General features: G+C 33.9%; 2 protein-coding genes and 1 pseudogene across 3 annotated transcripts; 2 read left to right on the forward strand and 1 right to left on the reverse strand.

Annotated features, from left to right (window-relative positions):
- The first annotated feature begins 471 nt into the window (after window positions 1-471).
- Window positions 472-2,840, forward strand: LOC145589068 (uncharacterized protein At4g15970-like). Its single transcript, XM_081645635.1, has 4 exons — window positions 472-675; window positions 1,205-1,576; window positions 1,665-2,142; window positions 2,827-2,840. Exons 1-4 carry the CDS (start codon window positions 472-474, stop codon window positions 2,838-2,840), a joined length of 1,068 nt encoding a protein of 355 aa, XP_081501761.1.
- Window positions 2,743-7,326, reverse strand: LOC145588067 (putative receptor-like protein kinase At1g80640). The gene is made up of 6 exons (XM_081644715.1): window positions 7,294-7,326; window positions 6,432-6,632; window positions 4,148-4,277; window positions 3,504-3,631; window positions 3,238-3,334; window positions 2,743-3,162 (listed from the first exon to the last, which is right to left on the reverse strand). Exons 2-6 carry the CDS (start codon window positions 6,624-6,626, stop codon window positions 2,861-2,863), a joined length of 852 nt encoding a protein of 283 aa, XP_081500841.1. The 5' UTR covers window positions 6,627-6,632; window positions 7,294-7,326; the 3' UTR covers window positions 2,743-2,860.
- Window positions 7,327-10,087: 2,761 nt separating this feature from the next.
- Window positions 10,088-16,467, forward strand: LOC145588069 (BRAP2 RING ZnF UBP domain-containing protein 2-like; annotated as a pseudogene). Its single transcript, XR_014101530.1, has 12 exons — window positions 10,088-10,392; window positions 11,529-11,644; window positions 11,740-11,848; window positions 11,945-12,059; window positions 12,671-12,768; window positions 13,304-13,410; window positions 13,637-13,886; window positions 13,986-14,039; window positions 14,153-14,295; window positions 14,437-14,501; window positions 15,737-15,791; window positions 15,902-16,467. The product of XR_014101530.1 is annotated as a BRAP2 RING ZnF UBP domain-containing protein 2-like (transcript).
- Window positions 16,468-17,558: the final 1,091 nt, after the last annotated feature.

Below are 17,558 nucleotides of genomic sequence, written 5' to 3' on the forward strand. Positions count from 1 at the left end.
GTAAATGATTCGATTTCTCAAAATTATATAAATGTGTAAAAATAGTGTGGATATGTATTATTATGTTTTCCGTATCGATTTTATATGGGAAAACCATGGCGATTGTAAAAATGATACATCCTTAGTTATTTCACAAACATACTTGCATATTGTAGCGAATGTACAATCCCTACGAAATAATCGCTACGAAAAGTGATTTTTCTTGTAGTGTGATACCATGAAGAATTAAAGAGAAATAGAAAATAATCACAATAGAATTGCTTGCCTTTCATTGATTTACCTTGGGAAATATATAGAGCTACAAATATTCTACCAAATCACACAAAGATATGATATGATCTCAATAGTTTCCTTAAACAACATAGAAATCTATGTAATTCAACTTACAATCCGAAACATATATAATGTAACCCTTGTAATTTTTCTGTGGAAATATAAACAAATTTGATCCCCAAAACAATTGGAGGACGTATGGTGGAGATAAAAGGTTGGAGTTGTCCAATTTTGAATTTGATGAATTCTTCTTCTTCATCATCAACAACAACAAGGCCATGTAATTTTGTTATATTGCTTAAAATTGCGGTGTTGATCTCAACTCTTGCATTTGCATTCCTCGTCTTAAGCTTCACTTCTCCTTTCAATCGTTTCAATAGATTTTCGCCCCTTGATGAACAAGTGAGTCTACAATTTTCTTGTTACAATAGATCAATTTCCTTTCTTTTGCATTTTCGATAAATTTAAGGTTGTTGATAAGCATTAAATATAATTTTTCATGTTCGAGAATTTGTTACTAAACTATGCGTTGTTTTGAATGCTTGAAACTTTATCATGTCATATTATAACTTGTTACATGTAGAGCGTGTAACATTTTGGCATTGTCTATCTCCATCATTATTTTAATAAATTAACATGGCCAGGTAAAATTGAGTTTTTACCCATAACACATTGATACCGTTATAAGAATTCTTTTTTATAAAAACTAAAATTATTAGAGAAAATAAACAAAGAATTGAGGAAAGTTGTCTGAAAAGGGATTTAAATTCGGGTTTTCTCAACTCTCTCAAGTGTTTTTAGAATTACCAAATTAAAGGATTACCCCTTTCTTATAAAGGGAGTAGTTCTTTTCTTTCTTGCAAAACCTTTTGCTTTCTTATGCAATGTGATTTGATTTCTTACATTTTATCAAAAATTTTGAAACTTGAAGGTCCATGATGAGTATTATGAACTAAGAAAGCTTCTAAAGGCAGCTTCAACAAAGGAGAAAACAGTGATCTTGACATACTTAAACGAGGCATGGGCAGCACCAAACTCGATTTTCGATATCTTCCTAGAGAGTTTCAGAATTGGTAACAATACAGCCTACCTTCTCAACCATTTGTTGGTTATAGCAGTCGACGATGACGCATACACTCGATGCCAGACATTAGTCTCCCATTGTTATCTTCTGAAGACTAATGAATCATCTGCAATTGCTCATCAAGCCAACTTCATGACACCCCTGTATTTGGACATATTGTGGAGAAGACTTGCTTTCTTGCAAACTATTTTGACCTTGGAATATAACTTCATTATAACGGTAATCTTAAGAAATGACACATTTTTTTATTAGTATTACCAAACATAACTATAATATATAATCAACTGCATATTTTTTGCTTTTACAGGATACTGATGTTGTATGGTTTCGAGATCCATTCCCACATTTTATCACTGATGATTCAGACTTCCAAACTTCATGTGATCGATTCAATGGAGATCAGTATGACTTGAACAACTTCCCCAACATGGGGTTTCTTTTCGCGAGGTCTAACAATCGTACCATCAAATTCTACGACTTTTGGGTATCATCAAGACACTTGTATCCACATTTACATGAACAAGATGCTTTTAACAGAATAAAGCATGATCCAGTTGTTGCACTACTTGGGTTGAAAATAAGGTTCTTGAATACTGATTATTTTAGCGGATTTTGTTCGCCTAGCAGAGATTTCAACAAGGTTTGTACAATGCATGCTAATTGTTGTGTGGGATTAGACAGCAAAATTGCTGATCTAAAGACTGCATTAGAAGATTGGAAAACCTTTATTTCTGCAAATCAGTCTGAATTATCACAACCTTTTAATTGGAGTGTCCCAAACAAATGTTTGTATTCCTTTCTCGGTTAATTTTTCTTGATCTTCTGCATTTGATTAGGTTTGTACTTGTATCTAATCACTAGCTTACTTAATTTAGCAAGGGAAAGAATTTCTCTTGAATTTTGTATTTCTACTTTGTAAAGCTGAATGTTACAATGGTAATGACTGTCATCTGAAGCTTTGTAATTACTGAATTTCCGGTTATCTGAGTTTGTTACATTTGTAAATAGCTACAAGAGAAGATTCATCACAACAATCTAATTTGAAATAACTGACCTGAGGTTTATGGAATCTACAACAAAGGTTCTCAAGCACTGTACTTTTCTAAGAGTATTCCACTGGTTTCGCAGCAGCTAACCTGCACTGTAAAATTAACAGGTAAACTTTTCAACACTTTGGTGGGCAGTCTGCTAGGTAAAGGATATCGCAACTTTAAGATAATATGGTGCTAAAGTTAACAGGCGCATTCAGGTTTTGAATTTTGAGTTTTTTTCCCTGTTTCGTAATACATTACGTGGTGTTACTACAGAGGTAAGGGAGCGTGAGAGGATCTGGTAATTCCTTATGAGAAGTGTGTATGAAAATGAAAGATTTCACAAAAAGAACCTCAGTATAACAAGAAAACTTTACTATTGCTACAAATGATTTATTCTGTACACAACACTGCTCATTCTTGGTGACAATATTGCAGCTACTGGAACATGATATGGACAACTAACTGACAATTAACATTGTTTAGTTAAGCTTAATAAAACCAAATCTCTGTGAAAACTTTTCAAATCAAGTGGAGAATCCTTCTTCAAACAGTTGAATATCATTTCTGTAATCTTTCTCGATTCCTTTTCTTGCCCATATGATGCATGCACAAGATTTCCCTTCTCTCTGAACATTGGGACATATAAATCAAGTATGTGGTGAGGAGAGAGGTCTAGACCTTCCTCCACTGCATAAGCTGTTCTTCCATCTTTGGTAATCAGCTGCAGGGCAAGAAGTCCAAATGCAAAGATGTCTTCCTTGACAATAGCGCCTGTTTTTCAATATATAAAACGTGATGAGCCATGATTTTGGAGAACACATCTGTGATCAATTTAAAAACGCATACCTTCTTGCGATGAAGGATAGTATCTGGGATTATCGTGGGTGGTTCTTTGCCCTTCCACTACACAATGCCTAAAATCAACGACTTTAGGGACAAAGTCCTGCAGATCAGTGGACAACAGTACAAAAGGTACATATTTGGTCAGTTGGCAATAAAATAGTAAATTTCAGTTATCAGCAGGATATAGAGATGCAAATATGTGCAGAATAACAAAGCAACAATTCAGGGGCATATAAAATAATACAAAGCAATTTTACAAAAGATTATACCTTAGTAACAAGAATACTGTTAGTACTGATGTTGGAATGCACAAATGGCCCTTCTGAATGGCTATGAAGAAAAGCCAACCCGGAGACAGTTCCTTTAAGAACCTTCAATGCTTGTTCCCATGTCAAGCCTGTTTGACCAAAAAAAAAAAAAAATGTTATGCTGATGGACTGATGGTAGTAATGCATGCGTTATATATCAATTAGGTTAGCTAGATCAGTAACTAAAACAAATATGGAAGCCAGGGTAATTCAATATTGAAGAAGCAGATGAAGATGCATTAGGTTTCTGTTTTTGCCATTATTTACTCAGTTCGAATCACAGAGACATGACTCAGAAGTCCAACAGACCATATTCATAATCGAAGTGATCCACATACAAACAATAGGTACTCTTCTTGCTTCTAAAGTCCAACCTGTCCCATATGTATAACATAATATTGGGGATCTGAATAGAAAACAGAGAACTAAGAAAAGGGATAGAGTAGGAGAAGGTTAACAATTTTTAGAGAAAAGGGAAGATACCATTTTCATTAAAAATGATCATAAATGAAAAGAAAATGTGTCGCTATGCTACACTCTCAAGCATTAACAGAATTGAATAAAACACAATTATAAGATTTAGACAAAGCAAACAAGCAACTAACCCTTGACAAGTTCTGATAACGGCCTGGCTTGCACCATTTCATAGACAAGGTAAAAGTTCTCCTTTGTCTCAGAAAATCCAATCAAACCAATAATATTGCGGTGTTTAAGAGAACACAACTTCAACTCATTCTGCAGTTCACAATGCAAACAAATAAATTACAGGCATAAGTCCCAGAAAAAAGAAAAGTTGCCAACTTTAAATGTTGATTGAATTCAACATACTCCGTACGTAAGAACTAAATGCTCCCTCTATTCTTTATTAACACATGTATTAAGTGTTTTCTCTCATTACATTTGCATTTCAAAATGACATAATATTGCATTAGTTTTTTTAAGAGGCAAATAAACTTGCACTGATATTCTAACACGTCTAAAATCAACATTCATTACAGCATTGGCAATTAGCATACTCAAGGGCGGATCCAGAAATTTTTTATAGCCCGGGCCGAAGTTATAAAGCATTTCAAATAATAAAGCCATAAATGGATATGAGTTTAAGAAATCCACACTAAAAAAAAAATCTGCAAACAAGGGGAATTGAACCCTTGACTTTCCAAATCTATGGAACAAGTAACTAACCAACTAAGCCAACTATAAAACTTGAATACTTATACAAGATTTTTTATTTATATAATATCAAAATCTGGGCATTGGGGGGGCCAAGGCCCGGGTAGGCCCCCCCTTGGATCCGTCTATGAGCATACTGAAAGTGACAAGTAATATGAAGTAGAAAGAGACAATCAAAACAGCAACAACATTATAAAGGGATAATCTTAAAGCTCAAAGTAATAATCTGAAGAAAAATATTATTTTAAAATAATGCAAGTAAAATCACAGAAAAATCATTTTGATCCAAAGTCAATCAAAGAATGTGCCTATCACACTGGCTAATCTCTCCAAAAGTCGTTACATAATAGGGGTAAGAAAAATCTTGGCTATCATTTGACGCTGTCTTATACCTGAACTCACAGGAATACAACATGGAGATCAGTAAAATATACAGGTGGTTTTGAATTTCAATGATTATAGACCAAGACGAGGCATAATTGAGCCATGAAATTGAGAAAGTTGATAATGTACTCCCATGCCCAGCAGATGGATTCGAGAAATAATGAGCTTAAGAGGGGTGAGGTTTGCTCTGAGATAGGCATCTTTGTAACCTTACCAAAGTTCTTGAGGTTTTAGCAAACGAAAAGCCCGTGTAAGTTGTAACCTCATCAATAAAAGTATTTTGCTGGATCTTCGGAAAGTATAGTATAATTCACATTCAACTTCAACCTGCTTCCATTCCCATTAGCCAAAGTATCTACTAAAAACTAGGAAACAAAACTTAGATACCAAAAATGATCTGACATAACAAATGAAAGAGCGTTCTGAAAATAGGCAACGATGAATCACTGGTTCATCTTCACTCTCCTTCAAGCTCAGCAGTTGATGATTTATCAACAACATATTGCGTACCACCAGAAATTGACGAAAACCAGTATCTCCAACAACAGTACTCCCACTCAAATCTTTCCCCACACCTCTCCGTCCCTTTTAGCATAGAAGACCTAAATGCCTCTTGATAAGGGTACAGTGCTAGAAGCTGATAAGATAAGCCACCTAGTATAAGTACCTAGCGGTTGAAATTTCTACTTCGGAAAGGAAGAATTAGATCCACACAAAACCTGTATTCAAAAAAACAGAAGGATAGGACTAATAGGAGAGGAATAGCAAATGATAAAAATAATATGAAGTTGCTGGTTAAGAGGGCAGTGAAAGAGAATAGAAAAGAAAGAAAGATATGGCAGAGGCAAATTTGCCAATGACGGAAGGGAATGGCAAAAGGGGGAGAAAGGGGGGACAAAAAAAAGGAATGGGCAAAGGGGTGTCTGACAATTTTTTTTTTTATCAATCCTACCCTTCTATTACAGCCTGCCAAATCGGCAGTAATTGTGAGGAATTAGTAGATTTGAGCCCCAAAATAAAATTCGATCAGTTAAGCTTCAAGTCAAAGCAGCAGATATAAGGAGCAGATAGGATCTAAAATAACAATACCCTTTTCCCTTATTTTGTAACAAAACACCGACATGGAATAGACACAAGCACCGATCAATTATTAAGCTCTTCTGTAACTACTATATATGATACTCTTTAATATATTAGCCTACGCAATTAGCCAGCTGAAACAAACCACTTTTGGATTAAATTTTACGAATTAATTATCGTATTCAACAATCAGCAAAACAAACAAAGAATTTAGAAAAAAGAACCACATCAGCTATAAAACATTCAACATACTTTAAACTGTATTTGAAGATTCTCTTCTTGATCTTCTATTCGAGGGTGCGACACTCTGATCGCCACATCCATCTCCCCAAGTCCATAGGAATTGTTTGCAGGAATGTGACCAAGGAAAGTCTTGCCAAATGCATCCACCCTACCTAGTGGTTGCTCACTCATAAACGCTTGAATATCTAGTGGTGTGATCTCCATACCTAACTCCATCCAAAAATGATAACAAACAGTTCAATAAATCTCACGAATTATGTACATAACTGAACAAGCAAACATTTGACTTCCCCTTAACCCCCATAACAGCAATCACGAAACACGATAATGTTCAAAAAAGATGCATTCGATGCAAGCCAATTCACATCTGAATTTAACACCTAAATTATACCATAAAACACTCCTAAGTCCTAACCCTTCAAAATTATAGCCTTGGTTATGTATTTTCAGTAACCCCATTTAAACGCATCACACTATCAACTAATAGTGTAACGAATCACATAAACAAATTTGTCCACAATCACTATGCCAAGATTTACAGGTTAAATATATAATTGATCTTGCACATAAGCTTGGTTCATCCAAATTAGACCCATCTACAAACATTTGATAAATACCCACCACTTGAAATTGAAAGGGGCAAACTTTAAAGTAATTTAAACTATATTTTGGAGGTGATTCATTAAACTATCTAATGTATACAACGCAATTAAGCAAGAGTTCCTCTTCTCATAATATGAATTCAATTTATCAATAGAACATTAACATAATAAACATACCATAAATTTTTAAAATCAAACACAAGAAAAATTGCAAAGTAATGAAATTTAAGATTATAGATTGAAAATGGAAAGATATTGAACTGACAAACCTTAGTAGATTGGGAGATGGCCTGGAGAACTCGCGATGACTATGAGAGTATGAGCCGATGAAGTGCTTAATCAATTAATACTTGTAATTAACTGTGCAGTAGTGGGTTGAATTTTAACCCTTTAACTCGGGTTTACTCGTGTCTTTCGGTTGTTTCATCTGACTTTTTACGGGTTTCAAGATACTATCTGGATCCCCCGCAACATTGATTGGGAGAGGAGCGGAACCTAACCACTAATAGTAGAACTGACCCTCAAATCCGAAATAACCGGAACACAAAAAAAAAAAAAAAAAAAAAAAACTCTCAAATCAATTTTTTTTTAACATGGACCCATTTATTGTGTGAGGCTAAGGGTCTGTTATGTTCACCTTATTTGAACTTATTTCAGGTGTAATAAGTTCAGATAAGGTTTAATAAGTTCTGATAAGGGTTAGTCAAGTACAAATTACAACTAAAATAAGTTTTAACAAAGTCAGATAAGTTCAGATAAGTTCAAATAAGTTCAGATCAGTGAAAATCAGGTGAATAGAACACACCCTAAGAGAGTTTTATCATTCATATCTTCTATAAACTAATAGTAAAACAAAACATGCTAAAATGTCTTATGTGTCAATTACTCATTACAAAATTTCCCTCCAAATTTATATATGATGTCATCAAATTTTTATTTATTTATTTTTTATTTGCCTTTTCATTTTACTTGCTATACACTAGGACCAAGTATATATGAAAAGGAAAAATCTAAAACTTGACTTTGAGTGTTTGACATCAATATTGTAATGTTGTGCTTGCACTCTAAACGTATAACCTTATTAGATGATGCAATATTAAATATATTTTGAATAACCATCATTTTAATATATTTTTAATAGTATAATAAATATTACTATGATGTAACATTAAATTATAACCGACCATATAAAAAAATGTACATATTTTCTTATACTACCTCCGGAACTTTGGGGTATTATTTGTGAGATATAAAATATTCCAAAGTTGCGAGTAATTTGGAGCGAAGATAGTATATATTTATATAACATGTACTAAAGAAATATGAAAAAAATACTTATCACTACCGTGCAACGCGCGGGTACTAATCTAGTGGTGCAACTAAAAGAGGACAAAGGGAGTATGTCTTAAATTTAAACATTTTCGTTTTTATAGTGTTAAAATTATATTAAAAAATAAACAAAATAATGTTCTCTTTGCATTATTTTTAATTATAGATTAAAATTTATTTTTAGTTAACCAAACTTATTTTTGCTAAACTTAATTATTTTTCTATATATTACTCATATTATATGAATAAAGAGAAAGAACCAAACCTAATAATAATGGTGAAAAACTCTAAGCTAATTTGACTATATTGCAAACATATCTCCTACCCGGATAAAATAATGATAATTTGTAGTCAAAGTTACTAAAGTTTGACCCACAAAAATACTATTGAACAATGAGGAAATTAGAGTAAAACATTTTCATATCGAGAAAATACAAGTTAAAACTGTATACGATCAAAACTTGTTTATATCAAGGGTTATTTTGTAAATTCAGTAGCCACACCCCTTTCTCTCTCCTCTATCACCATTCACCACAGCACGACCAATAGTACCACCCACCGCACCACCACACGACAATTAGCACTAGTGTGAGCACCACTCGCATGAGCAAATGCCTTTCCCTAAGGGATTAGTATACGTCCACTTTACATATTTTTCTACTAGAGTATCTTTTGTTTGGTTGACTTGAGCCACAAAGGTAGTTGATCGCTGGCATGGCCATGAGATGGAAGGAGAGAAAAGGAATTAGTGTCAATAGGAGAGTATTTGCTTTACATCTTTACCAAAATAAAGTCATACTACTTGTTAGGGGTGTGCAAAAAAAAAAAAAAAAAAAAAAAAAAAAAAAAAATAATAAAACGTAACCGTTAACCGGTATAACCAATAAATTTAATAGGGTAATTAATCGAACTGTTAAAATGGTTATGGTTAACCGAACTGTTAAATGTAGCGGTTAACAGTTACAGTTACAGTTTTGAGTAAACGGTTAACCATCGATTAATCGTTTTGATTTAAAAAATATTTTTATTTACTTTCTTAGGAAATATATATATATATATATATAATCATGCAAGTTTCTTCTAAGTGAATCTTTATAGGTTTGTATCCAACTAATTTGAACTTATTATTGTTTATAGTTAACTATGTATTAGGCTTGAAACTATTAAAAGAGCAAAAAAGTAATGATTTAAAATTTAATTCATGGTTTGCGGTTAACCGGTAACCATATCATTAAGGAACGGTTAACCTTGATTTTTAGTAATCGCTCTAACGGTTAACAGTATCGTTTATGCTTAACGATATAGATAACCTAATGTGAACGACCCTACTACTCATAATAGTGATTCGTTTTTAAAACTGCTTTTGTTGACCTTTTTATGACTCTATGTAAACAAAACCCGACTAGCTCAATCAGAGAGGATCTTGTTCCCATTCGTAAATCACTAGGAGTAAATCGTGAGGAGATGCTTAAAGAGTTGTGATTTGTGACCGCAAAATACAAAGTTACATGTGTGGTTGGCTACGCCGTGTGGCCAGAATTATCCCTAACCGATCGAGTAATCCCTAATCGACCTAAGTAACCCCTAAATAATTAACTCACGACCGAATGAGTAACACTTGAATAAGTAACCCGACGGAAAGACCCTAGTGACAGAATGGTCCAACACCACCTACCAATCTACCATCGTACATTCGTACCTTATAAATATTCATCGTCTACACATTTTCAATTCCCAAATTTCTCTCTTTAAACTCAATACTCAAAATCATCCCAAAAATGGCGGAAGCAACCTCTGCAAGCGCCAGCACGTCTCCCACCACCGAACCACCGCAAAGCAGTTTAACCTCTCCTCTTCCTCCTCCTCCACCGGCGCCGGCGATTATAGTTTCCGGCGACTCTTCGTCGCAACTCTCCGGTAGCAGCATCTCTACTCAAACCTTGTCGTTTTCCTCCGGAAACCCTAGAATTGAAGAAACTCGAGGTGTCATGCATTTTTTCTCCAATGATGTTTCTTCTCCCTCACTTTCCCTTCTTCCGGTATACTTTCTCTCCATTTTTAATTTTGCTCTGAGTTTTTTTGCTGATTTTATGAATTTTAAGGTTTTAATTGGTCTAATTGAGTTGTTTGTTTGATAATTTAGCTTTGTGGAATCAAATATGTTGGTCCATATGATGTAATTACAATATTTGATGGAATTAATTTCGGAGAGAAAAAATGGCTTAGTTTGAAGTGTGTATTAGATCATCAAAGCTGGAAATGTATTCTGATATCGATTTTCGAACAATTTATCAAGGAATTTTAATGTGAACAATTGGGTTATGTAGTTTTTACTTGGTGTCTTGGTATGCATTAGTGTTATGGAACCAAGTTGTAAGATTGCAATTAGGTTGTGTTGGTCTTGCCACCACCCCTCCCTGTTCTGCACTAGATTGGAGTCTTATTGGAGCTTTTGGAAAATTAGTATTATACCTAATTGCAATCTTACAACTTGGTTCCAATCATGAATTAGTATTTGTATGTTCCAACTTGGTATGCATTAGTATTATACCTTGTACTCCCTCCATCATGTATTCATCCTCTCTAAGTGAAACTTTGTAGACTTTGAGGTTGATTTTTGATCATTTGTATATTCCATTATTCTTGATTGGGGTTTTGTCTGAATGTATTGTGTTACTGTTGGGAGTCTTGAGACATCGAAACTATAAATGAATTGCTTGACTTTGAAGTCCTACAAGAAGTGTTGTTGTTGTTTCACTAGTATAACGCTAGGGTCACTTTCTGTCATAAAATTTTATTAGGGGCATCTTATCCTATCATGATTATGAATGTGGTATTGTTGGAGATGTTTAAAATTTGATTTTTTTTTTTAAAGTCGGGTAGTAAGTTTTTGAAACTGTAGAACAAATTAATAGATTAAACAGCATAACAGTCTTGGAAAAGCAATAATTTTCTGTCCTTTTGGGTATAAGGAGAAAAAGGATGGGTGTTCCAGAGTCAAATTAATGAATTACAGCAATAAGTATATTCTTTAGTTTTCATGGAATTCTGTACATTCTTGCTGTGATGGACTGATGGTTACAAACTTTCATAATGATCTTCAAAATTTGTTACAAGTTCCATCACATTGATAATTATTTTAAGAAAGACCTAACCCACTCGTGATGATGCTTAGGTTGGCAGAAAACCTCTTGTATGTGTTCTTGGGGTTCCAAATCACATGACTTATGCAGATTTTTGCCGGTTTTCTGGTTCTTTTATCCAGCATATGCTTGAAATGCGGATTGTCAGGTGAGAAGTTTACATCTTAAGGGATTTCTTGTGTGATGTTTCATTTTCTATGCGTACTTATTGAATGTGTTCTGACTGTTATGTGTTCTGTCAAGGAATGATGAAATGGAGGACAGATATATTGTTCTGATTAGATTTGACAGTCAGGACTCAACAGATGGGTTCTACAAGCATTTCAATGGGCAAACATATTCATCTTTGGAGGTTGTTGACTTCAAAAACTTTTCTTTAAGTGTATGCAAAGTATTTTACATCTTTTTACCTTCTTTTTTGGTAAATTCTGACTGCTTATTTCTCTAGCCAGAAGCTTGTCATGTGCATTTTATTATTGATGTGCAATACACGGGCTCTATTGAACATGGACAAGCTTCTCTTGGGAACTCAACTGAGCAACCTACATGTCCAGTATGTTTAGGTATGTTTATGTATATTTATGGCATATCTCTGTATTTCTTTTCACAAATTTTTTAGATTTGTTGCTACTATTGCATTGAATAATATTAAAATAACTAGTGTAAACATAAACCAAGTGGAACTTCTTATTTTTTTAAATTTTAATATTATTTTCTCCTCCCTCTTTAGCAGCTTAATTTTCACATCAATCAATGTCTTGCTCCAAGCAAACTAGTGCAGAACTAATGGGAGTATTTAACCTTCTCCTGGATTAAGTGATTAACCTAGATGCTTAGGAACATTTATCAATTGAGGGTCGTACTAATGAGGCAATGTTGACAATTACCTTGTACATTCTTGGTGGATTTTGTTGAATAGACTATTTAAAGTCAAAACTTGTGAATCACATTTTAGAAGTACATGACTTTTAGTTTTTTATTTTTATTCATCTTGTGTGGATATTTAATCATTAGAATTTGTTGACATATGACATGATTTGTTTACACAAAAGCATATAATTACACATACATGTCCGTACCACTAAAATTTTTGTGGAAATGGCCATAAGCTTTGTCTTCTTTGCTTTTGCCCCTTGGCTTTTATGGTCTTTCTAAATGTTTGCTTACATGGCAGAGAGATTGGATCAAGAAACCAATGGAATTCTCACAACCATTTGCAATCATTCTTTCCACTGCTCCTGCATCTCTAAGTGGACAGATTCTTCTTGTCCTGTAAGCTTAATCTTTTTTGAATTTTACTACAATTTTTTTGTGTGCTATTGGTGTACTTATGTTGCTCATTCTTTAAGAACTGAAAATTGGTGTCACATGCTAGAGTTCAGACTCCCCAAATAAAACTTTGTAACTTTTATGTGTGTTGATTACTCTATTTCTATTTGAGTATATTTTGTGCAATTGCGCCTATAGCTTAAGTGCTTATTTTATTGAAAAACTTCTACAAATCAGAATTTTCATATAACTAATGAGTAACATTTTGTTTTTTCTACCAAGCATATAATCCAGGGCTGTGAAATTTTGGTGATTCAGTTTTACCTTCCCCCAAACCCCAAGAGTGGTAGTTGACTAGTTGTCTTGTTGGTTTCCTGCTTTGTAATTTTGCTAGCTTGAAATTGTTAGGAGATTTATTGATCATTGTTTTGCCTTTCCTGTTCTGGAATTAGAGGTACCAACCCTGGAATATCAACCTTTTGTGTGCTGCTAAGGTATTGCTGATTCTAATCATTACTCTGTTATGGTCATCATATAGGTTTGTCGATATTGCCAGCAGCAACCTGATAATTCAACATGTTTCGTTTGTCAAACCTCAGAGAATTTGTGGATATGCGTAATATGTGGTTTTGTGGGTTGTGGAAGGTAATAACTCTTTTTCTGTTATGAGAAATTTTTTGCATTGTATAACCCCGTGTTTCAACTTTCAAGTAGCTAATGCTAAGAAACTGTTATCATTATTCAAATTGCCAAAGGAACGTAAAGAAAATAAATCAAAATAAAAACATCAAACAGTATATGTAATATAACTGTCAAATAGACAAGATATTCTAATTGTTATAATTTTCTGACCAGGAAGCGTTTAATCCAGGTATAAAGAGGGCCATGCTATTATGCATTGGAAAGAAACACAGCACTGTTATTCCCTGGACTTGGAAACTAGGCGTGTTTGGGACTATGTTGGTGACAACTATGTGCACCGTTTAATACAGTCCAAAACTGATGGGAAGTTGGTTGAACTTAATGTTCCTTGTTCACATGCTACGCATGGCTGTGGAAGCTGTGAATGTAGTGGGGATCCTGGAATAAACGATGCTATTGTAAATAGTAAAGTTGAAGCTGTATGTTTTTTTTGTTTTCTTAATTTAAAGCTATAGATCTTTGGTTTGTTGCTGCAAATTGCAGAGATTAAATTTCTCTGCACTTGGTTGTCTTACCAGATCGTAAATGAATACAATGAGCTTCTTTCCACACAGCTTGAGAATCAAAAATTGGTGAGGGCACCTAATGAATTTGTTTTACTATGTCTTGTGCATTGTTCTTTGTGAAATGATAATTGTGCCATTTCTTGATCTGACTAGATCATTATTTTGGTTTGTATTTGCAGTATTTTGAATCTTTGTTGCAAGAGATTAAAGAAGAGACTGAAAAAGATATAGCTGAAGCTGTGGCAAGGCTGTGAGCTTGAAATTGCAGAAATTGCAAGCAAAATTGGATAGATGTATCAAAGAAAAGAAATTTCTGGATGATGTATGTGTCCGACTCAGGTTCTGGCTAATAGCTGGATAGATTTCTTGTGCTAGCTTTTGTCATCTATGAATATATTTGTTTATATTTTCGGTGGTTTTACGAACATGAACTTAGACCCTTGTGTTCAATGATTGATTGCAGATTAATGAAAATCTATTGAAAAATCAAGAGATTTGGAAAATTAAGATACAGGAGATTGAGGAAAGGTAATTCCAATTTCTTACCTTGTTTTAATATATTATGATTGTGGAAAATCGTCAAACAATTGTTGATGTAGGGATCCTCCTTTCTATATTTTATACCACAGGACGCTACATTCTACCATAACATTTGCATTTACCAATCACCTCTGACACATAATGGTTTTGTTCAAAGTTGATGATGTATCAAAATCAGGAGATGGATTTGTGATGAATTGTAAATGGTGACACATGACCCTGACCTTGTTATGGACCTTCTGTGAATAAAATTCCTTGTTTGTTCTGATGTTCGTGGAGTACAACTGTACAAGTTTAGGAACTAATATTAACGATCCATGGATGAATCAGTTTGTGTCTGACTGGGTTTTACTTGTGCATTTAACTGTGTTTTTGACACAAATAACAGTTTGTGCTTTCTTTTTTTTATTGAGTGTGCAATATCGATGTGGTGGTTGAGTGTAAGAAAAAAGTGGATAAAGAGAGGGAGTGTAAATATTGTAGGGTAACAGGGGTAAGGTAGTAAATGAGATTATTCATAAATAGAATTATGCAAAAGTGTAAAGGACTTTGGAATAGCAAAAATGGAAAGTGCAAAGAACTTTCAGGAACAGAGCTATTAATGAATAACACCAAGAAAATTAGAGAGGGGGGGGGGGGGGGGGTTATAGTGGGAGTAGTTGCCTTAAAGAAGCATAACCTCGATGCTTGTAACCTTTTCCATTCTTTGAAAATTTTTTAAGATAAGTGAATATTTGATCTTGTGATTACTTGTTTACTCGCTAATTGGCTTAGCAGAGGTAATTGTTTCTATCTTGTTTGTTTGAATGCTTCAGCATAATGCTTCTGTAAACTAGTGTAATAACTGTTTTTTAAGTTCCCAATTGTTATATCTGTTGAAGAGATTAATTAGTGGTGGTGGGTGAGCTCAATTGAAGGTGCTTTTGAAGCTTGACTGAGTGATGTAATAAACCCCTGGGAGACGGGCTGGGAAACTTCCTTTTTCTTGGGGAAATTTGAAAATTCGTAGGCTTGAATATTTTTGGAAGAGTGCTTTCACCTACCTATTTATTTTCACTCTGCTTTATTATTGATGAAGTTTCTGCTACATTGTATTATTTTGATACTAGCAGAAATAAATTTATTTTGATGGTATCCTTACAGTACATAGTTAGTTGTTTCTTTTGCAAGTCGAATGATGTTGCATAGGGCTACTGAAGTGTACAATTTATATGTTGCTGCAGGGAGGAGAAAGCTGTGAGACTGAAGGATGAAAAAATACGAGATCTTGAAGAACAGGTTTGTCATTTTGTTAAAATGGTCATCTTCCAGGATGTTCCTTCTGTTTTGGCCTAGCTACCTTGGAGCATCTGATGATAACTCTCGTGCAATCTTCTGTGTCATTGCAGCTTAAAGACTTGATGTTGCACCTTGAAGCAGGGCAAGCAGTGGAGCAGCTATCCATTTCTGATGAAGTAGATGATGGTGCTGTTTTGAAGTTAGGAGGTGAATCCTCTACCAGAGCCATCAAATCTAAGAACCGGAAGAAGAGGTGAAGCAATTAGTTCAATCTATGGCAAAGCTAGCTTTAATGAGGGATGATACTTTGTTTGCACAGTCACTTGGATTGAAATGGGTGAACCAGAGTTTGTTATACGTAAATATAAGTGCGTGTTCTGGTAGTTTCTTAGATAACAGAATACAGGAGTAGCAATATTGAACATTATGGTCTTCACTGGCATGAAGTCTCTAAACTTTCTTGAAGCATTCTGCCCTAAGGTCAGGCTGGTGATGTCGCTGTTACATACATTTGCTAATTAGCTTTTGAGCTTATATTAAGGTACTGACTGTACAGCTATTTAGTGATATACTGTTATCTGGTAACCTTGCAAATCATAGTAGATGTGAGGGTGTTGTGTGTTAACTACTATGAAGTATTCGATTTGTTACTTGAAAGAAAAAGATTTTCCTGACATTCTAACGAGGGTCTTATACAATATTTGCAGCATATTCATACGTATAATTTTGTTAAGAGAAACTTATGCTAGACAAAGTAGACATAAACTGGTACAAATCTTAGTGAGATGGAGTGATTGTTTGGTTGAAGATGGATTAATTTGAATCCTGTCAAAATTGTGGTTTAAAAAGCCTGGGTTTTCATTTCAATTTTAATTCTCAATTTCTCATCCATCGTTCTCTAAACTTGAGTAAACTCCTTTCAACCATGTCAACCACTAGACCTCAATTGCCATAATATAAGACTCACGGCTAAAAATTTAAAAATTAAAATAAAAAAATAATAATAAATTGTGTTGAAGTTTGAAAATCAATTTCTAATCAAGGGAGTAGGGAGCAAGAATATATATTGTTTTTTCTGAAAAAATCAAAACTATTCAAGGCATTTCTTTTGAACTTTTATTTTGGGATTTCTTAGTAAATTTTCAACAATAAAAGTTATAGCTTCAACAAACAAATTCTCAACTACAAGTAAAAGCAAAAATGGTCTTAACACCTTGAATTATAGCTTAGGTGCATTTTGCACCTCGAACAAAAAATTATGCTTAGATTCCCTAGATATTACAACATAGGAGGAGGACACGGGTGTTAAGAAGAAAAGAGAGATTGAGGGGAATAAGGAGGGATCTATGTGGTAAAAAGAGAGGAAACATGTATAATTATGGAAATGTTACAGTACTTTTTTTTTTTTTTTTTTGAGGGAAAATGTTACAGTACTTATTAATTTATTTACAATTGTTAATGTAGGGCAATACAACCATGAGTATCAAAATTTTATTATTTGTCTCATAAATGATCATGCATATAAGGTAAGTAACAAAATCTAAAATAATTTTAACAAAGAATAAAAACGGTAAGAACCTCCATAACTACCAAATTTAAGATCAAATCACCCGCCAAAAAAAAAAATTAGAACTCCCAAAATTAAGTACTCTGTTTTATAAAAGCTCCGACTACTATCTCCTATATATACTGCTTAATTCTTGATCAAACCCACCAAAAATCAAAACTCCATTTTCAACACTAACACAAAATCATCAAAAACCTTCA

Source organism: Chenopodium album, chromosome 17, assembly GCF_948465745.1.
Source record: "Chenopodium album chromosome 17, dcCheAlbu1.1, whole genome shotgun sequence".
Classification (NCBI taxonomy): Eukaryota; Viridiplantae; Streptophyta; class Magnoliopsida; order Caryophyllales; family Amaranthaceae; genus Chenopodium; species Chenopodium album.

What these genes read in the sequence shown, in the direction of transcription:
- LOC145588067 (XM_081644715.1), bottom strand. Translation starts at nt 6,626, where the DNA reads ATGGAGATCACACCACTAGATATTCAAGCGTTTATGAGTGAGCAACCA. An exon ending in ATCTTCAAATACAGTTTAAA is followed by an intron (nt 4,278 to 6,431) that starts GTATGTTGAATG and finishes TGTGAACTGCAG; the next exon opens with AATGAGTTGAAGTTGTGTTC. An exon ending in GTTATCAGAACTTGTCAAGG is followed by an intron (nt 3,632 to 4,147) that starts GTTAGTTGCTTG and finishes TTGGTCAAACAG; the next exon opens with GCTTGACATGGGAACAAGCA.
- LOC145589068 (XM_081645635.1), top strand. Translation starts at nt 472, where the DNA reads ATGGTGGAGATAAAAGGTTGGAGTTGTCCAATTTTGAATTTGATGAAT. An exon ending in TTTCGCCCCTTGATGAACAA is followed by an intron (nt 676 to 1,204) that starts GTGAGTCTACAA and finishes TGAAACTTGAAG; the next exon opens with GTCCATGATGAGTATTATGA. An exon ending in AATATAACTTCATTATAACG is followed by an intron (nt 1,577 to 1,664) that starts GTAATCTTAAGA and finishes TTGCTTTTACAG; the next exon opens with GATACTGATGTTGTATGGTT.